Source organism: Eutrema salsugineum, unplaced genomic scaffold (assembly GCF_000478725.1).
Source record: "Eutrema salsugineum unplaced genomic scaffold, Eutsalg1_0 scaffold_1, whole genome shotgun sequence".
Taxonomy (NCBI): Eukaryota; Viridiplantae; Streptophyta; class Magnoliopsida; order Brassicales; family Brassicaceae; genus Eutrema; species Eutrema salsugineum.
Window position 1 is genome coordinate 8,875,692 of NW_006256909.1, and position 17,355 is coordinate 8,893,046.

At 35.6% G+C, this 17,355-nt stretch overlaps 4 protein-coding genes across 4 annotated transcripts; 3 read left to right on the forward strand and 1 right to left on the reverse strand.

The window, feature by feature from the left end:
• The first annotated feature begins 4,096 nt into the window (after window positions 1–4,096).
• Window positions 4,097–5,812, forward strand: LOC18029158. The gene is made up of 5 exons (XM_006413919.2): window positions 4,097–4,517; window positions 4,762–4,839; window positions 5,057–5,138; window positions 5,219–5,361; window positions 5,469–5,812. The coding sequence occupies exons 1-5, from the start codon at window positions 4,236–4,238 to the stop codon at window positions 5,676–5,678; spliced, it is 795 nt and encodes a 264-aa protein (XP_006413982.1). The 5' UTR covers window positions 4,097–4,235; the 3' UTR covers window positions 5,679–5,812.
• Window positions 5,813–8,017: 2,205 nt separating this feature from the next.
• On the forward strand, window positions 8,018–12,581 carry LOC18029159 (long-chain-alcohol oxidase FAO4A). The gene is made up of 3 exons (XM_006413920.2): window positions 8,018–8,308; window positions 9,743–10,012; window positions 10,686–12,581. Exons 1-3 carry the CDS (start codon window positions 8,051–8,053, stop codon window positions 12,471–12,473), a joined length of 2,316 nt encoding a protein of 771 aa, XP_006413983.2. The 5' UTR covers window positions 8,018–8,050; the 3' UTR covers window positions 12,474–12,581.
• Window positions 12,582–12,925: 344 nt separating this feature from the next.
• LOC18029160 lies at window positions 12,926–14,134 on the forward strand. The gene is made up of 3 exons (XM_006413921.2): window positions 12,926–13,049; window positions 13,148–13,359; window positions 13,663–14,134. Exons 1-3 carry the CDS (start codon window positions 12,960–12,962, stop codon window positions 14,009–14,011), a joined length of 651 nt encoding a protein of 216 aa, XP_006413984.1. The 5' UTR covers window positions 12,926–12,959; the 3' UTR covers window positions 14,012–14,134.
• Window positions 14,135–14,657: 523 nt separating this feature from the next.
• LOC18029161 (decapping 5-like protein) lies at window positions 14,658–16,103 on the reverse strand. Its single transcript, XM_024148979.1, has 4 exons — window positions 15,911–16,103; window positions 15,686–15,786; window positions 15,138–15,587; window positions 14,658–14,957 (listed from the first exon to the last, which is right to left on the reverse strand). The coding sequence occupies exons 1-4, from the start codon at window positions 16,101–16,103 to the stop codon at window positions 14,658–14,660; spliced, it is 1,044 nt and encodes a 347-aa protein (XP_024004747.1).
• Window positions 16,104–17,355: the final 1,252 nt, after the last annotated feature.

Genomic DNA, 17,355 nt, shown 5'->3' on the forward strand with positions numbered 1-17,355 from the left:
TCTTTCTTTTTACTATTATTTTAAATAAATTTTATCTTTTTAATAGTTTATTAAATGTGATTTGTGTTTTATAATTTTATTAGTTGAAGTTTTGTATAAGATTATTTAAAAAATTTTAACGTATTTAGTCTCATAATTTTTTTTCACTTGCATTAAAATTTAATTATATTTTTAGTTTATAAATGAAGTTTAAAACATTTAAAAAATAGAATTGTGCATTTAAAAGTCTTGTATTATATAATATTTATAAGTTTGTATATAGTTAAATTAAATTTGAATTTTATTCTAATATAAATATATATTAATATTTATTTAAGTTTTTAATGTGTTTTAATGTGTTTTAATATGTTTTAATATGTTTTATTGTATTTGCTTTAAATATAATTAATTAATTATTTTATTAAATTTGAAGATGACAGGTGACGCTCTCCCCAGCGCTGATGTGTCACTCAACTGGAGAGAATTGACCAAATTTTATATATAAGATATTTTGATATGTCCTGAGTTAGGTCTCATCCCAATTTCTAGTGTGGACTTATTGATACATTCAATCAATATTATTTAAGATAAAATTGCCATCTATATCTAGTAACTAAGAATTATGACTATGCGATTAAAGTCCGCTACATACTCACAAGTGAAAACAAGACAAATTCTTATCAAGACAAATTTTTATTAGTTGTCGTTTTAGAGAATTTTGTTTGTTTTAAATTAGTTGTCGTTTTCAGTTTTCAATGCAACATTTATTAGTTTTTTATTTTTTAAGATTATTTTTATTATGCAATTTGTTTTATTATTGGTTGAATTGTGTTTAAATAGATAATTAATGATGTTTTTATATTGCAAAACTAAAATAATTAATATTTTCTTAATCTGTGTGCATAACTTTAAAACGACAACTAAATAAATCCGGAGGGAGTAGTTTTCTATAAAAGAGATCAGAATTGGGATTTTAGAAACCTAGAAAATAGATTCAAAGAGCCAAAAATCAAGAATACAAGAGATCAAAGAAGGTGATCAAAATTCAAGCCTTTTTCATCGGAATGTGGCTATGAGAACATCTATCAATGGGATAAAGAGGATCAGGTTAGATGATAACTCTGTCATCACTGACCAAATGGACATAAAAATGGTGTGTGTAGAGTACTACAAGGGATTGCTGGGCTCCTCAAATCATTCTCATATGAATCTAACGTCATGCATTGAATCGGTTCACCCATTCAGATGCCTTTCAGCGTGATTCTTTAGACCGAATATTCACTGCAGCAGATGTAAAAGCTGAATTTTTTGCTTTGCCTTCAGATAAAGTTCCAGGGCCAGATGGGTATACAAGTGAATTTTTCAAGCATTGTTGGACATTGTTGATGAAGAAGTAACAAAGGCAGTCTTAGATTTTTTTGCTGTGGGAAAGATGGAGCCAAGTTGGAACTCCACAGCAATTACTATGATTCTTAAAGTTACTAACGCTGAGAGAGTTTCAGAGTACAGACCTATTTCTTGCTTGAACGCCATGTACAAGGTGATTGCTAAACTCCTTGTTAGACGTCTTGAATGGTTATTTCCTGAAATGATTCAAGAAAATCAAACAGCTTTTATTAAAAAGAGGCAGATTGTGGAGAACGTCTTGTTAGCCTCAGAATTAGTTCAAGGCTACAACAGCAACGGTACATCAAAAAGGGGTATGATCAAAATAGACTTGAAGAAGGCTTTTGATTCAATGAGTGGAATTTCTTGATCGATATTCTGAAGGCAACAATCTTCCCGAGGAAATTTATAAATTGGATAAGTCAGTGCATCAGTTCTACGAGATTTTCCATTATGGTTAACGGCGAGCTCTGTGGGTATTTCAAAGGGAAAAAAGGTCTTCGCCAAGGTGACCCTCTCTCGCCCTATCTCTTTGTGATTGGAATGAATATTTTATCTCACCTGCTTGATCTCCAGTTCATCAACGGTCTGATTGGCTTCCACCCGAGGTCTCAAAATCCGAACGTCACGCACCTAATCTTCGCTGACTATGTGATGGTGTTTTTCGATGGAGAAATTTCATCGATGAGAGAAATTCTGAGTCTTCTGGATTATTTCTCAAGAATCTCGGGTCTGATTTTAAACAAAAATAAAACTGATCTATTTTTAGCAGGATGTAATGACGCAGAGAAGACGACTTTAAAAAACCAATCTGGTTTTCCTATTGGCTCCCTTCCGGTCAGGTACCTGGGTTTACCATTATTACCAAATCCGTTGACAAGATCAGATTGTGAGCCTTTCGTTCAGAGAGTTAAAAATAGGCTAGAAGCATGGCACATTAACACACATGTCTTACGCAGGTAGAGTTCAGCTCTTAACTTCTGTAATTCAAAACATCATTGCATACTGGTGTGCAGCTTTCATACTACCAAAAAGGTGCATCAAAGATTTGAATAAAGTGTGTCGAAGGTTCTTGTGGTCTGGATCTGCGGAAATTCCAAAGCAAGCTAAAGTCAGTTAGCTGAAAGTTTGCTCACCTAAAAAGAATGGAGGTCTCGGCCTTAAGGATATTGGTTTATGGAACAAAGTTTTTGGCCTAAAGCTGATTTGGCTTCTGTTCTCATCTTCTGGTTCTTTGTGGGTTGCTTGGTGTAAAAAGAACAAGTTGAGGAGAAAAGGTTTTTGGGAATTATCTTCAAGTAGGAGAGGTTCTTCAATGTGGAAACAATTCTTGCAGCTTCGACCTATAGCAAAAACTCTTCTAACTTGTGAAATCGGTGATGGTAAGACCTGCTCTTTTTGGTATGATTTCTGGACTCCCTTTGGGCAGTTGTACTCTTTCCTTGGAGCAGGTGCTCATCGGCTACTTGGTCTCCCTCTAGACTCCAAATTAGCTCAAGCAACTACAAGCGATGGTTGGATTTTCAATGGTGCAAGAAGTAATAACACAAAGCGGTTTTTATCATTCCTCACTACAGTCCACATCACTCATAATAAACCAGACCGTTTCCTTTGGGCTTCAAGTCAAGGAGAGCCAAAACAATTCTTCAATTTCGGTGATACTTGGCTTTTGATCAGGCCCGAGAGTGAGGAAGTTCAATGGCTTCGACAAGTCTGGTTCAAAGGTTCGGTCCCTCGTCACTCTTTCACTATGTGGCTTTGTTGTTGGAACAGGCTACCCACTCTCTCTCGGCTTTTCTCATGGGGAATTTTCGAAGATGATAGATGTTTTCTTTGCGGGATCTACGGTGAAAACATGGATCATCTTTTTCTAAGATGCCATTACAGCCATGAACTATGGGGCTGGTTGGTGAGAAAGCTAGTTTGTCTTTTCATAGGTTTCAGTACATGGCCTCATTTCCTTGAGTGGCTGCTCGTCCCAACTCAGAACACTTCTCTGGCCTTTCTATGGCTCATTTCGGCTCAGGCTATTGTTTACTCCATATGGCAAGAGGGAAATGCGCGAATATACAGAGGTAATCACACTCTGGCAGCTGGGCTGCTCAAGATGATCGATAGAGGAATAAGAAACACTTGCTCTACAAGAAGACATATTCCAAGGTTTACTGATGCTCTTGCATTATGGTTCCGAGACTCTTCTCGTTAGTGTTCTTCTGTTTTAGGTTCTTGTACCGGGCCATGTTCAAACCGGATTAACTTTGTCAATGTAAGACATTTCTATTTAATTTTATTTTACCATCTATGTAATCACGTCCTTTAAGATTAATATAACTCCCGAAATTTTAGCAAAAAATAGAGACTTAGAGTTGTTAGCTTTAAGAAATCGAACAAAAACACTATGGTGTGTAGTATCTCTATACCAAAAAACGAATAGTTAACTTTGGTTAGCGTTTAAAAAGAAATTTGATGGACGGAAATGATTAATCGTATAAGCAAATATGTAACTCATAAAGCGGTTTTGGCAAAATAAATTATGAACTCAAATGGATACCAAATTGGGTAGAGATTTGCGTTGTCCGTAATTGCGTTTGCGTTTTGCGAAACCCGCGCTTGCGTTTCGATTGTTGTAAAAGATATTTGTCGAAATAACCCGCGTGATTAAAAAAAAGTTATAGTTTAGTTACTCCATTAAAAACCGTTTATTACCGTCCAAGTGGATTCCTAAGCGACCGTACAACTCTCTCATGGCGGCGAAATCACAATCCCCTGACACGTCTCTGCTTCTCACTTCCTCCTTTTCTTCTCCTTCTCTACACCTGCTTGACTAAACCACGACTCTTCTTCTTCTTCTTTCCCTCCTCAAAGCAGCTATGACGACTCCTTGCCGGACCATAAACGCAAATGCTATCGCCGCGCCTTCGCCTTCGAGAATAATCTTCCACGGTTATCGCGATTTCGTCCCGATAGATAAGAGGCTCGTCAAATCAAGCTCTTGTGGCTTCAAATTCCCGAAGAAGATGACCACGACGAGCTCAGCTTGGAATTTTAGGCCTCCCGGGAGATTTCTCTCTACGCGCGTGGGGTCTGCGTCTGCGTCTGTCACATCGAATTCCACGAATAGATTGGAAGCTTTGGAAGAGGGGATTGAGAAGGTAAATGGGTTGATTCCAAATTCCACTTTAATCGCTGATAAACCGATGCAAAATCTTGAAAAACCTGAGGGTTCTGTTCATAATTTAAAGCTTAGTTTTTTTTAGGGGTTTGAAGGTAAAATGTTTGATTCCAAAGATCATAAATTTATATATGTTCGACAAAAAAAGCTGAGTTTTTTTAGGCCTAGATATGAATGGCTCAACAAATTAGAGAAACTGATGTTTTCTTTCTCAAAATTTTCAGATCATTTATAGTTGTCGATTCATGGCGTTTCTTGGAACACTAGGATCTCTGTTCGGATCGGTTCTATGTTTCGTCAAGGTAAAGGCTCCTTCTTTCTACATTATAGCTTCAGTTAGATGAAATAGTGTTGGAATATGCATAAGCTAGTTCCTGTCCTGTAATAGCAGATTAGGTTCTAATTCTTTGATTCTTGACAGTATAAAGATACTTACCTATTTGCAACTCGCAGAAGAAAGAAACACATTATACTCTCTAATTTCTATTTTGCTGTCTCTGTAACATTTGATCGGTGCAGGGATGTATGTATGTCGCAGACTCGTTTGTGCAGTATTCAGTAAATCGTGGGAAGGTGATATTACTTCTGGTAGAGGCCATAGGTGAGATAGCTTCAGCTTCAGATCATTATACGCACAAAAATTTCTTGATGTGATGCTGATGATATGCAAAATATTTGTAGATATATATCTTCTAGGAACTGTGATGTTGGTCTTTGGAATGGGACTTTACGAGCTGTTCATTAGCAATCTCAACACTTCAGAATCGATTTCGCACGATAATGCTTCCAATAGATCGAGTCTCTTTGGCATGTTCCCCTTAAAGGTTTTTGCTCCCCTTTTAACCCTTTTCTCGATCTTATAATCTGTCCTAAAATCTCATTTCTTGGTTCAATATACTAACACTTTTCAAACGGCTTTTAATTTCTCCAGGAGCGACCTCAATGGTTGGAGGTGAAATCAGTTAGCCAGCTGAAAACGAAGTTGGGACATGTGATAGTGATGCTGTTGTTGATTGGTTTGTTCGACAAGAGCAGGAAAGTTGCCATAACTTCTGTCACGGATTTGCTATGTATCTCTGTTTCTATCTTTCTTTCTTCGGCTTGTCTCTACTTGCTCTCTAGGCTCAATGGCTCACACTGAGTTAAATGGTGTTGCCCCAAAACAAAGGAAACTTTGTATGATGTATTGATGTGTATGTGTATAAGGTTCACGCAAAGTTTCACTCTTTTGTTCGTGTGTACTTTTTGCAAAACAGAAAATTCTCAATTAGTTAAGGATGTGAAGTGGGAACAGAACAGAAATTCAGAGAAATCAAAATACATGTACTTAATCCGTACTCGAACCGGCAATAGATTTTGTTATTAAAAGACATGTACTCTATACATTGACACACACAGTGTGAGCTACATGTTTGAATACACAGTGTGAGCTACATGTTTGAATAACATAATTCGCCAAATTTACAAGATATCTTCTCTGAGTCAAAGCCAACAAAAAAAAAAGGAAACAAAGCTCTATAGGAAGGAGAGACTAAAAACTAAAACTCCAAAGCACTAAAACTGAAACTTAAACAAGAATAGGTCCACGATCCTTTCCAAAAATATTTAGACGCTGGAGTTGCACCAAAAAACCAGAGACTCAAGAAGAACCAAGCTAATAGTGACCTCCAAAAGCCTGAAGAAATCGCAGAAGGCACAAAACCGAGCCCAAAACAAACAAACAATTTAGTCTGTACGCAATAATTTGACGAACATTAAATGTTTATATATTATATATATATGTGAAGAGAGAACACATTTAGCACGTAAAGACTCAAAAGTCTGAGATCATAACTTTTATTAAATTCCATCTACCCCATTATCAACTTGCATTGGACAATCGATGATATCAATGCACCTATCGTTTACATAAAAAAAAAGAAGGAAAATAAACTCTAAATCTTTGAGAAAATCAGAAACTTAATGGATGATAATGGAGGACAGGTATTGTTAACTGTACTGTCTTGGACATTCAATTCTTTTTGTTTTCTCTTTCTAAAGGGTCCAGTTTTGTACTCAGATCATATAGTCGTTGGGTCCTTTCATAATCTCTGGACTTTATTGATTCCATATTTATGATCTTCTTATATTATTACCAAATCCATCTTAAATAATCATTTGATATTATGATTTATCATTGAGTCCCATATCCATATCTGGCGACATTTCACATGTACGAATCTGCCTGGAGCTCTTCCGTCGAAATATTGTTCACTAGCTATTTTAAAGTTTTAGTATGATAATCAGCTTTCGACCAAAAAAAAAGGTATGATAATCAGCTTTTTATCATAAAATGTTAAGAACAAAATATTTGTGAAATTATTGGTAAGTACTGCTATCCCTTAATTTCATCTATAATGTAAACAATGTATTAACATTTTTATTGTTTCGTTTTAAATGATGTTTTCCTGAATTTGGATAGAATTGTAGTTTGTTTAGTATAGTGTAACTCTATTACAACAACATCAAATAAAACATTGTTCATCTGTCAGTACATAAAGTGTTGAAGATAAAGTAGTCAATTTATATATATTTTGAAAATGGTTTGCAAAACATCAAATATTTGTCAAACAGTACTATACGTTAATATAATTTACCAAGGTGTAGTAGATCATTGAGCAAAGTCGTAGTGTTTAAAATTTGAATACAATAACACAGCGTTTTTATGTAAACTTGAAAAGAGTGATTAGTTTATCACTTTATTATAGTTAGACTAATTAAGTATATTGTAGCAAATTAATGACCGTTTGTGATGTTTCAATCAATAATATTACTTGATGGATTTTCTAGAATTTCATCTTAAACCATTCATATATACAAAAGAGCTTATATATATATATTTTTTTTTTTAAAGAGCTTCTCATTTTTCGTCATATGTTCACCTAAATTTTTTCCTTTAATTTTAGATTAGTTTGAACTATATATATATATATATATATATAATATTACAGGTTTTGATCCAAGTATACTGTATACATGACTTATATTTTACTCTACAAATATATTTTGTTCACCTAGTTGTTGGAATGACCCCAAATTTTGTAATTCCTTTTGGGATTAATCCTACCCATCTTAGGATTTCTGTTGATCTCTTCTATATAATGTTGTCTATGTTTTAATATTTAGTTTTCTCCTCTATAATATTTCACCAGTCAAGATAGATTTTCAGAAATTTTGACTAAGTTGAGTTTCTTTTAAGAATGATATCCTAATTTTCTATTAAAAAAAAGTAACTAAAAAGCTAACAAATAATTGTATAATTATAATAGTTCGTTCAATAGAATTCGGACCAAACCTGTGTTGCTGTTACCAAACTATTTGATACGGTTCATGTATACATGACTTGTCCAAATACGTACTACACATTCCATTTGTATATATTTTAATTTAATAAGCCCGTGCTCTCTATATAAACGCATAACACACATACGTTTACCAGCCACAATAAAAGAAGAAAAATAGAATCTGGAGTAAATGGAAAACCAAAACAAAAGCTGCCTTCATAAAGATTCGACGGAGGCCAAATTAGACGTCGAATTTGGAAGTCTCCGGCATGAAGATGAAAAGAAACCGATCTATGCGAACTCACTGACGGCGCGTGAGATGGAATCTCTAGTAGCGATCTGCGATACTCTGATACCATCGATCGACGGGTCTGAAGTAGGACACGTGGATGATGGCGTCGCTGGATACTACTCCGCCTCCGCTTCTCAGACCGGAGCTCCCGACCGCGTAAGTGTGACATAAACAAACACGCATTTACATACTGACATACATGCCCAATCTTATGTGTTACACATGCATGAGACATAAACTGAAAGCATTTAAATCGCTCTTTCGACATATATATGATATGTCCTTTTTTTTTTGCGAAAAATCCAACTGTATATGTTGCATACATTATACATGCATATATATATATGCATATATAAACAAAAGAGTATATGGATATATGGCTAACCATATTTATAAACAAAAGAGTATATATATGACACATTTTAAACGTTTTAGGATGAATTAAATTTGATTCCATTTGTTTGCTGAAATATTTTACCTTCAAATGAATCTTTTTTTTTCCTTTTTTTTTATGCCCAGTAACAATCCATTAATTTGAATGTAGGTGACATTTTTGTTTGACTGTTTGTTTTTGCTAAAAAAAATTGACAGTTGTTTACTCTTTACAAAATATAAACAATATGAATGATTAGTGGGTGTTTAGTTTGTTATAGCAATTCCATATTTATATATTTCATTTGTTGAATATAGCATGACAATTTGTTTTTGTTTTTTTATATAAAGTTAGATATGTTATAAAGTTGCATCATTGCATGCATGTGAGTCATTGGTACTTTCGTCGCCAAAAGAAAAAAGAATCAGAAATTTAGATAACAAACCAAAACAAAATACAAATCAGTACTTTCAGTGAAATTTAGAGCCGGCAGATTTCGAGTACACCTAAATTCCATCGTCACAGATGCCAAATATATCTCAAAATAAATTGTCACAAAATCACTTTTTTCTGGGCAACCATTTATTCGTTCCTTACAATTATTATTAGGGATAGTATGGTAGTAATATCACTCCGATGACCAATTCAAATGTCCCTTTGTCTAGTCATAGTTACAATATTGGCACACAAACAAAAAATATTGAAACTTATCTTGTTATTATGTTATATTTCGTGCACTTTATTGGTCTACACTGCTTTATATAACAAGATAATAATAATAATAATTGGTGTAGACCTTTTGGTCAAGATGGAGATACATATATATGTATATATTGGATATATTTTTACTTTAGTTTTAGAGAATTCGTATACCAATTATAAAGTTTCCAATACCTTAAAAACGATTAGATAAAAGTCGATGCAGAGACTGCCCTCAACACAGCGACTGCTTAATCACCATCTTTGGCTGCAGATGGTCTGGCTAGCGATACCCACCTAATAGACTAATGAACCAAAACATTCAGGATCCAGTTTCAAACAAATCCAATTTATAATAACAAAAAGTGAATACTATATAGGTTCAATAAGCTAAATAATTATTTATTATGTATACTATTTTCGTCAATTTTTATTAAACCATTAATCCTTTGTTTTTTTTTTTTTTTGGTCAAACCATTAATCCTTTGTTATTTTGTCATAATAATTCACAATAATAGGTGGCGAGGTTAATTAGTGAGAGACTTGACCACCCAAAGAAGTGGATTTTAAGAGCTGCAATGTGGTCACTCTCCACTTGGATCGGAAGTCTCGTCTTGTGTGGTCGGAGAAGTTTCACCAGTGAGTTTCCTTACTTCCAGAGATTCTGCCGGCTGCCGGAGAAACAGAGAGAAGAGATATTGCTCAATTGGGCTTCAAGCTATTTCTTACTCCTTAGAATGCTCTTTAGGTCCATCAAACTTATCACTTCCCTTGTCTTCTTTACTCAGGTAAATAACTAAACCTTATATCTTAGTTATTCATATATATTTTTAATTACTTTTCCTAAATGTATAGACACTCCTTATGTTTCTTTAAGTTTGATGTTTTATACATTTTTTAAAAATAAATGCATTATTACCTAAGGTTTACATCATATTCACTTTATTTGGTATGAGTAAGTTACTAAGTTCTTTGTCGGAAAAAAAAAAGAGTAAGTTACTAAGTTTATAACATAAAACATTAAGTTTAAATATTCAAAATCTTTGTGAAATATAGATTTTCTTAAAAAGATTTCCAAATTCAAAAACAAAACAAAAAACTGAGGGAGTATATATTAACGGGACATTTAATTTGGGTTTCAGACCATCTATTCACCAAGTCCCAAAAGCATCATTTAATACATATACACATGCATGCGTAACTCATCTTTCTCTAAATTTAATGTCTTACACAAATTTGGGTCTTGTTTACACTTTTTAAGTTTTTATTCAATAGACCATATGTGGTAATGGGGTCTATATAATGGCCCCCATGATTTACCTGTGGACCTGTGAAAAGTTGCTCTTCAAAGAAACTCGTTACCAATTAAATGTTGGAAGGACATGAATATCAATTTGATATACCAAATTATTACTCCTAAACAAACGAATTAAGTTTTGACTTTTGATTTAATAACTGCAGGTTGATGAAAAAGGAAAGAACTTGGCGTGGAAAGCAATAGGATACAATGGACCCAGCTCAGATCACAGTGATCATGATGAAGAACTTAATGAGAAGAAGACGAAAAAGAAGAAGCCTGAGGAGATCTTTGGACCACTTTACAATGGCATCATCGATCTTAAAAACCCTAGAGAAGCCGTGGTAAAGAAGTTAACTGGTCACGGGTTCAGAGTTTTAACTCAAAAGAGGAATAAAAACGGATCATCCATTTCTGACCCGGTGATGACAATCCAGTGTGACGCCGTGGTGGTTGGATCTGGATCGGGTGGAGGAGTGGTGGCCGGAGTCTTAGCCAAGGCCGGTTACAAAGTGTTGGTGGTGGAAAAAGGGAATTACTATGCAAGAAACAAACTTTCTTTACTTGAAGGGCAAGCAATGGATGAGATGTACTTATCCGGTGGGTTATTAGCGACGTCTGATATGAACGTGGTGATTCTCGCCGGGTCTACGGTCGGAGGTGGTTCAACAATCAATTGGTCTGCCTCGATCAAGACACCGGAACATGTGATGAAGGAATGGTCGGAAAACTCGGAACTCGAAATGTTCGGAAGTGATTTGTATCGAAAGGCAATGGATGTTGTGTGTGAGAGAATGGGAGTTCAATGCGGATTTGTAGAAGAAGGGTTCAATAATGAGATCTTGAGGAAAGGTTGTGAAGAATTAGGGTTAACGGTGAAGAATATTCCGAGGAACTCTCCATCGGATCATTACTGTGGGTTTTGTTGCTTGGGATGCAAGAAAGGTCAAAAGCAGGGGACTTCAGAGACTTGGCTTGTAGATTTAGTGAAATCTGGTAATGGTTTGATCCTTCCAGGTTGTGAAGCGATGGAAGTCTTGTACGAATGCCAAAACGGTAAGAAGAAGAAGACAGCGACTGGACTTGCGTTTGCGTTTGAGGAAGAGGTTTATGTGGTAGAGTCTAAAGCGACGATAGTGGCTTGCGGTGCGCTTAGAACGCCTCATCTGTTGAAACGCAGCGGTTTGAAGAACCGTAACATTGGGAGAAACCTTTGTTTACATCCGGTGGTTATGGCTTGGGGATGGTTTCCGGAGGAGGAGAAATGGCCAGAGAAGAAGAAAAAGAGCTACGAGGGAGGAATAATGACCGCAATGTCTGGCGTTGTGAACACAGAAACAAAGACTTCTTATGGAGAAACAGTGATCCAAACGCCTGCTCTTCATCCAGGGATGTTCTCAGGGATCATTCCTTGGACATCTGGCGAAGAATTCAAATCCAGAATGCTCAAATTCTCAAGAACCGCGCACGTTTTCACGCTTCTGAGAGATAAAGGAACCGGAACAGTAAACTCCAAGAGCTGCATTGACTATAACTTAAACGATGAAGACGAAGAGAGTCTAAAGAAGGGTCTTGAGAGAGTCTTGAATATTCTGATAGCGGCTGGAGCTGAGGAGATCGGGACACATAATTCAGAAGGTAAGAGTTTGAACGTTAGAACAGCGAGCGAGGCAGAGATTGAGCGGTTTGTGAGAGAAGAGAGTTCAAAGGGCTTGAAGGATTTGGCAGGACAGATATGTTCAGCTCATCAAATGGGAAGTTGTAGGATGGGAATTAGACCAGAAGAATCTGCGGTGAGGCCAACGGGAGAGACTTGGGAGGTCGGAGGTTTATACGTGGCGGACACAAGTGTTTTTCCGACGGCTTTAGGGGTTAATCCGATGGTCACCGTTCAGTCTATTGCTTATTGTATTGGACTCAATGTTGTTGATGTTCTTAGGAGGAAGATATGATGTTTCATCTGTTTTAATTAAATTTTCGTTTTTCATATTAAATGAAAGTTTTTTTTTTTTTTGATAAAAATGTGTGAACTTAAAATTTAAGAATTTATTCATTAGAGTACCAATTAGCGACCACTTCCATTTTATGTTTATTGGTAACTCATTACTAGTAAAGAGTAAAGGCTAGTAGCAATTTAATAAATAAGAAAATCAAGATAAGTGAAACTAGATAATGTTTCCTAAGCTTTCATATATTCAAAGAAAAAGAAAGTAAATAATGTTTTAAGTTTCAAGTTGACGAAGAAAATTTCTCTGAGAAGTTGCCTCGCATAACCCACAATTTTTAGATTTGTGTTGTAAAGTATACGCCATCATTTATATGATTACAATTTACAAGAATATTCTCCTTTTGGATTTTTCCCACTCTTATTTAGTTGTAGAAATATACATATATATGTACGTGCGTCTAATGGATTAAGGCAAAAAATATTAGAAACTATGCACAACCTTTTTCTCTACTCAGTCGTGTTCTCTCTTGGTCTAGTTTCCTTCATCACATGTTTTGTAGCCGAGTTCATGAGAACAAAGGTACGACGTAGACTAACTTTCATCAAAATCCCTTTCTTTGTTGTGTTTCTTAATAAAAAATAATTGAACCAAGCTTCTGAAATACCCATGTTGTGTAGAAAGAAGATATTCGATGGGACACAGAGAGGAACTGTTATATACCAGGAAGCCATGCGTTTGGGCTCGGAACAGCTGCTGTTCTTTGCTTCTGTCTTGCTCAGATCGTTGGAAACATAGTTGTGTTCCGAAACCACAAGACACGAGTTAAAAGAGAAAATGGTTACAAGTTTACTGATCTCACTTTACCCACTGTTCTTTTGCTTCTGTCCTGGTAAAATATTACTCACCTCTGTCTTCTTCTTGACTTAAATAACTGGATAAAATATGTATGATGTATCCTATTAAAATTTTAACGGATGCTTTAAAATATGTGTTGATGATCGTACGTGTGTTCATTTCATGCCACAAATTTCCCATCTCATTCATGATCTCATTTAAATAATCCTGTTCGAAATTATTTATTTTATTCAAACGGGTAGGAAAAAAGTACAGGAATGAAATGGGGTACTATCCAAATTATATTTTCAGAATTACTAAAAAAATCTCTTAATTTTTTTTCTTACGTATGTGACAGGTCGAATTTTGTGGTTGTGGTTTTGATTCTGAGTACTGCGATAAGCATGAGCCGTGCTCAACCTTACGGAGAAGGATGGTTAGAGGAAGATTGTTACCTGGTCAAAGACGGTGTCTTTGCAGCTTCAGGCTGTTTAGCCATCTTTGGACTTGGAGCCTTGATCATATCAGCCACCAAGATCAAAGTAAACAACAAACAACAACTACTTGTGCAAGTCGTAATCAAAGACCAAGACCAAGAAAAATCAAAATCAGAACAAAAGCATGACGATCACCAAACGAACAAGTCAGAAACTGTCATTTACTTGGTGGAAGAAGCGTCTTCCACTACTGATGTGAGCAGGATGTAGATAAAAAGACGATAAAGAGGGATATTTACGGATTTTTAACATTTACAAAGTTGTATTTAATTGATTAATGTCTTTATATTGGGAATGTTGAATGGGCTATATATATATATAACTTTCCACCAACCACTTACTATATGGTTGGTCACATAGGATCCCATAAAAGAGTCAATTTCAACTTGTGTATAATAATTATATACATTATGCTACTTCCTTTTCTTTATCTCAAATTATTTACTTGCAATTAGGAAGATTCGGTCCCAGTTGCAACCCTACAAGCCACAATAAACGGTCCACATATCTCTGACTAATCTAAGGTCATAACAACATGGATAATGAAACGAACGTATGGGAGGTGCATCCACCTTGGACATATCTAAGTCAACCATGGTTGACCTTTCCAGATTGAAGTCATTTACCCAAAAGGGAATAGAGAAAACAAAACACTGTAAAAGACTTTACTTATATTTATGAAGACTTATCAGTGTTCTTTACAAAAAGAATCAACCAACATTCTCTAAAGAATCTTTAAGTAAAAAAAGGCAAGTTCATGAGACAAAAAAAGCACACATGAACTTACCAATGCATGATATGTGCCACCACAACGATATCGACTCAAGTAATATATCCAAAACAAAAACTTAAAGGTCTACTTGTCAATGCATGGTATGTGCATATTCGATATCGACTCAAGGAATATACCACTGAAATCGGATGGTGGTGGTGGTGGTAATTGATGTCTACTTTGTAAGTTATGCTTCACGGGTCTTGCGATAGGGCCACACGGATTGCAAGGTTTTCCGATAGGATCAAACGGATTGCGCGAGATCATGTAAGAAGATCCATCAATAGTATTAGCGTCTGTTTGATTGTTGTTTTCTTGAGGTTCCCATAACTCAAACTGCTTGAAGTTCTTACTCAATGCCTCAAATTCAATTCCTCCATTACTCTAAAACCCAAAACGAAAACGACAAGTAAAATTAGTTTTGGCATGGTGCTTTAAGAGATACAAAATGTTCACAAACAAGCAATTTCGATGCTTTTTTATGTTTGAGTTTGAGAGTCATCATGTAATCAAATGCAAGATATGCATGTTGTAATAAAAGAGAGAATGATACAAATATTATACCTGCCGAAGAGAAATGGGAACAGGGGGAAAAGTGGTAAAGAAACTTTTAGGAGTAATCAACACCCCCGAGGGAGATTTCATAGGAGCTTGATAAAGTGCACCATGATCAGGCATAGATTGGTAAGCAGGAATAGAACAAGGATCACAGAAATTTAAACCAGGATATTGCGGTTGATCAAAGGGATATGAAGCAATATCATTAACAGGTTCTTTGAATGAGGAAGAATAAGAATCTGTAGTAGCTTGTGTTTTGCTGCTGAGCTCTTCATTGGAGATCAATGGAACTTTCTGGCGTATCTTAGCACCGTGTTGATGATTGTGTGACGAGAAGATGATAGGGAGTGGTGGTTTTGTGGCATGAGAATGTTTACTACATGTAACTCCTCTTGCTAAACAACCGTAACCACAAAGCGTAGAGCTCGTTGGAGGAGGCTTAACTAGTACATATTCCTGCCAAAAAAACGAAAGTTTTAAGAGGTTTTAGCAAAACGAAAGAACCTCTTGAAACTGATTCCACATTATTGACACACACATGCAAGAAGACGAACCTTGATTTCGGTTCCCCTGAAAATAATGTAATTGTAAACGTCATAAGAAGGGGCTATTTGAAACCCTATATTGTTTCTTCCCTCTGTACCATAGCATCTCACTGCACAAAACATTCAAGAAACAAAACTTTTGCTTATTTGTCTATAGGAAACCGAAAGATTAGGTTTCAAGAAAAGGAAAAATCACTAACGTGGGGTAAATTAGGATCTTAGGGGGTTACGTACCGTTAAGAAGAATAAGCGTGGAATCATAGATATTGAAACCATAGAGAACTCCTTCGTATCTTAGACCGTAGTTTGAAGTCAGAGAGATAATGCTTCCTATGAACGATTCGACGGGAATTTGATTTTGTGGAGGATTAGGTAAAGATGGTGAAGACGACCCTGTCGAGGGATATTGCAAACTCTCAGTCACCATTATTCTTCAGCCAACAAAATTAGCGGGGATTTTTCGGAACAGAGGATATATGACTTTAGGCGATTAGGGTTCTGGTGCATATATATATTGTTTAATTTAAAATATATTGCTTTTGAGATTCATTTATATACGAAAGACAAACTGTATTATGGACCCATTTCCTTTCTCTGTGCCGGTTTGTTTACCATTTTTCTCAATTTCCGGTTTAAATCAAGTTCTCTCTTTTTTTTTTTTTTATGGAATTTTTCTCTGTTTCCAAATTTCCTTTTTTTTTTCTTTTCTTTCTTTTTTTTTTTTTAAATCCAAAAGGGATTCATAGAGAAAACAAAAACATGGAATAGAAAAATATGTAAATTCTTGAAGATTTATCAGTATTTCATAGAAAAGGAAAAAAAAGAAACAACAAACTCGAAAAAATTCAGCTAAGAAAAGGTAAGTTCATGAGACAAAAGAACACACATGAACTTGTCAATGATGTGTGCCACAACGATATCGAGTGAAGGAAGATACCCACTCCTTGAAACTTGGAGTTTTACATAATTCCCAAATCTCTTAACTAGATAAAAGAAGGTGTGACGGGTCTCGCAATAGGGCCAAACGGATTGTAAGGTCTCCCGATAGGCTCAAACGGTTTGCGCGAGATCATGTAAAAAGATCCATCATTAATAGTATGAGCATCTCCTTCATTGTTGTTTTCTTGAGGATGATCCCATAATCCATCAACAGAGTTAGCAGTTTGGTTGTTGCTTTCTTGAGGAGGATCCCATAACTCGTACTGCTTGAAGTTGTTAGTCATTGCCTCAAATTCAGATCCTCCATTAGTCTAGAACAACAACAATAACAAAAACACAACGAAAATTAGTTTTTGCATAGTGCTTAAGGTGTACAAAAAAAAACAAATACAATGCTCTTTTTGAGTTAATTATCATGTAATAAAGAGAGATTGATATGTACACATTACCTGACCAAGAGAAATTGGAAAAGGTGGAAAAGTGGTAATGAAACTTTGAGGAGCAATCACCATCCCGGAGGCAGCTTTTTTAGGAGCTTGATCAAGTATATCATCATGCATAGAGTGATTATAAACAGGATTAAACCAAGGATCATAAGGATCTGAACCGGGAAATTGCGGTTGATCAAGGGGATCTGAAGCAACATCATTGACTAATCCCCTTTCTGAGGAAGAATCAGAATCTGTAGTAGTTATTAGTTTGCTGAGCTCTTCATTAGTCTAGAACACACAACAACAAAA

Coding starts and splice junctions, on each gene's coding strand:
- LOC18029161 (XM_024148979.1), bottom strand. CDS start 16,103: ATGGTGACTGAGAGTTTGCAATATCCCTCGACAGGGTCGTCTTCACCA. Junction 15,588..15,685: donor TCAGGGGAACCGAAATCAAG/GTTCGTCTTCTT, acceptor TTTTTTTGGCAG/GAATATGTACTAGTTAAGCC. Junction 14,958..15,137: donor TTCCCATTTCTCTTCGGCAG/GTATAATATTTG, acceptor TTTGGGTTTTAG/AGTAATGGAGGAATTGAATT.
- LOC18029160 (XM_006413921.2), top strand. CDS start 12,960: ATGCACAACCTTTTTCTCTACTCAGTCGTGTTCTCTCTTGGTCTAGTT. Junction 13,050..13,147: donor CCGAGTTCATGAGAACAAAG/GTACGACGTAGA, acceptor CATGTTGTGTAG/AAAGAAGATATTCGATGGGA. Junction 13,360..13,662: donor GTTCTTTTGCTTCTGTCCTG/GTAAAATATTAC, acceptor CGTATGTGACAG/GTCGAATTTTGTGGTTGTGG.
- LOC18029158 (XM_006413919.2), top strand. CDS start 4,236: ATGACGACTCCTTGCCGGACCATAAACGCAAATGCTATCGCCGCGCCT. Junction 4,840..5,056: donor CGGTTCTATGTTTCGTCAAG/GTAAAGGCTCCT, acceptor TGATCGGTGCAG/GGATGTATGTATGTCGCAGA. Junction 5,362..5,468: donor TTGGCATGTTCCCCTTAAAG/GTTTTTGCTCCC, acceptor TAATTTCTCCAG/GAGCGACCTCAATGGTTGGA.
- LOC18029159 (XM_006413920.2), top strand. CDS start 8,051: ATGGAAAACCAAAACAAAAGCTGCCTTCATAAAGATTCGACGGAGGCC. Junction 8,309..9,742: donor AGACCGGAGCTCCCGACCGC/GTAAGTGTGACA, acceptor TCACAATAATAG/GTGGCGAGGTTAATTAGTGA. Junction 10,013..10,685: donor CCCTTGTCTTCTTTACTCAG/GTAAATAACTAA, acceptor TAATAACTGCAG/GTTGATGAAAAAGGAAAGAA.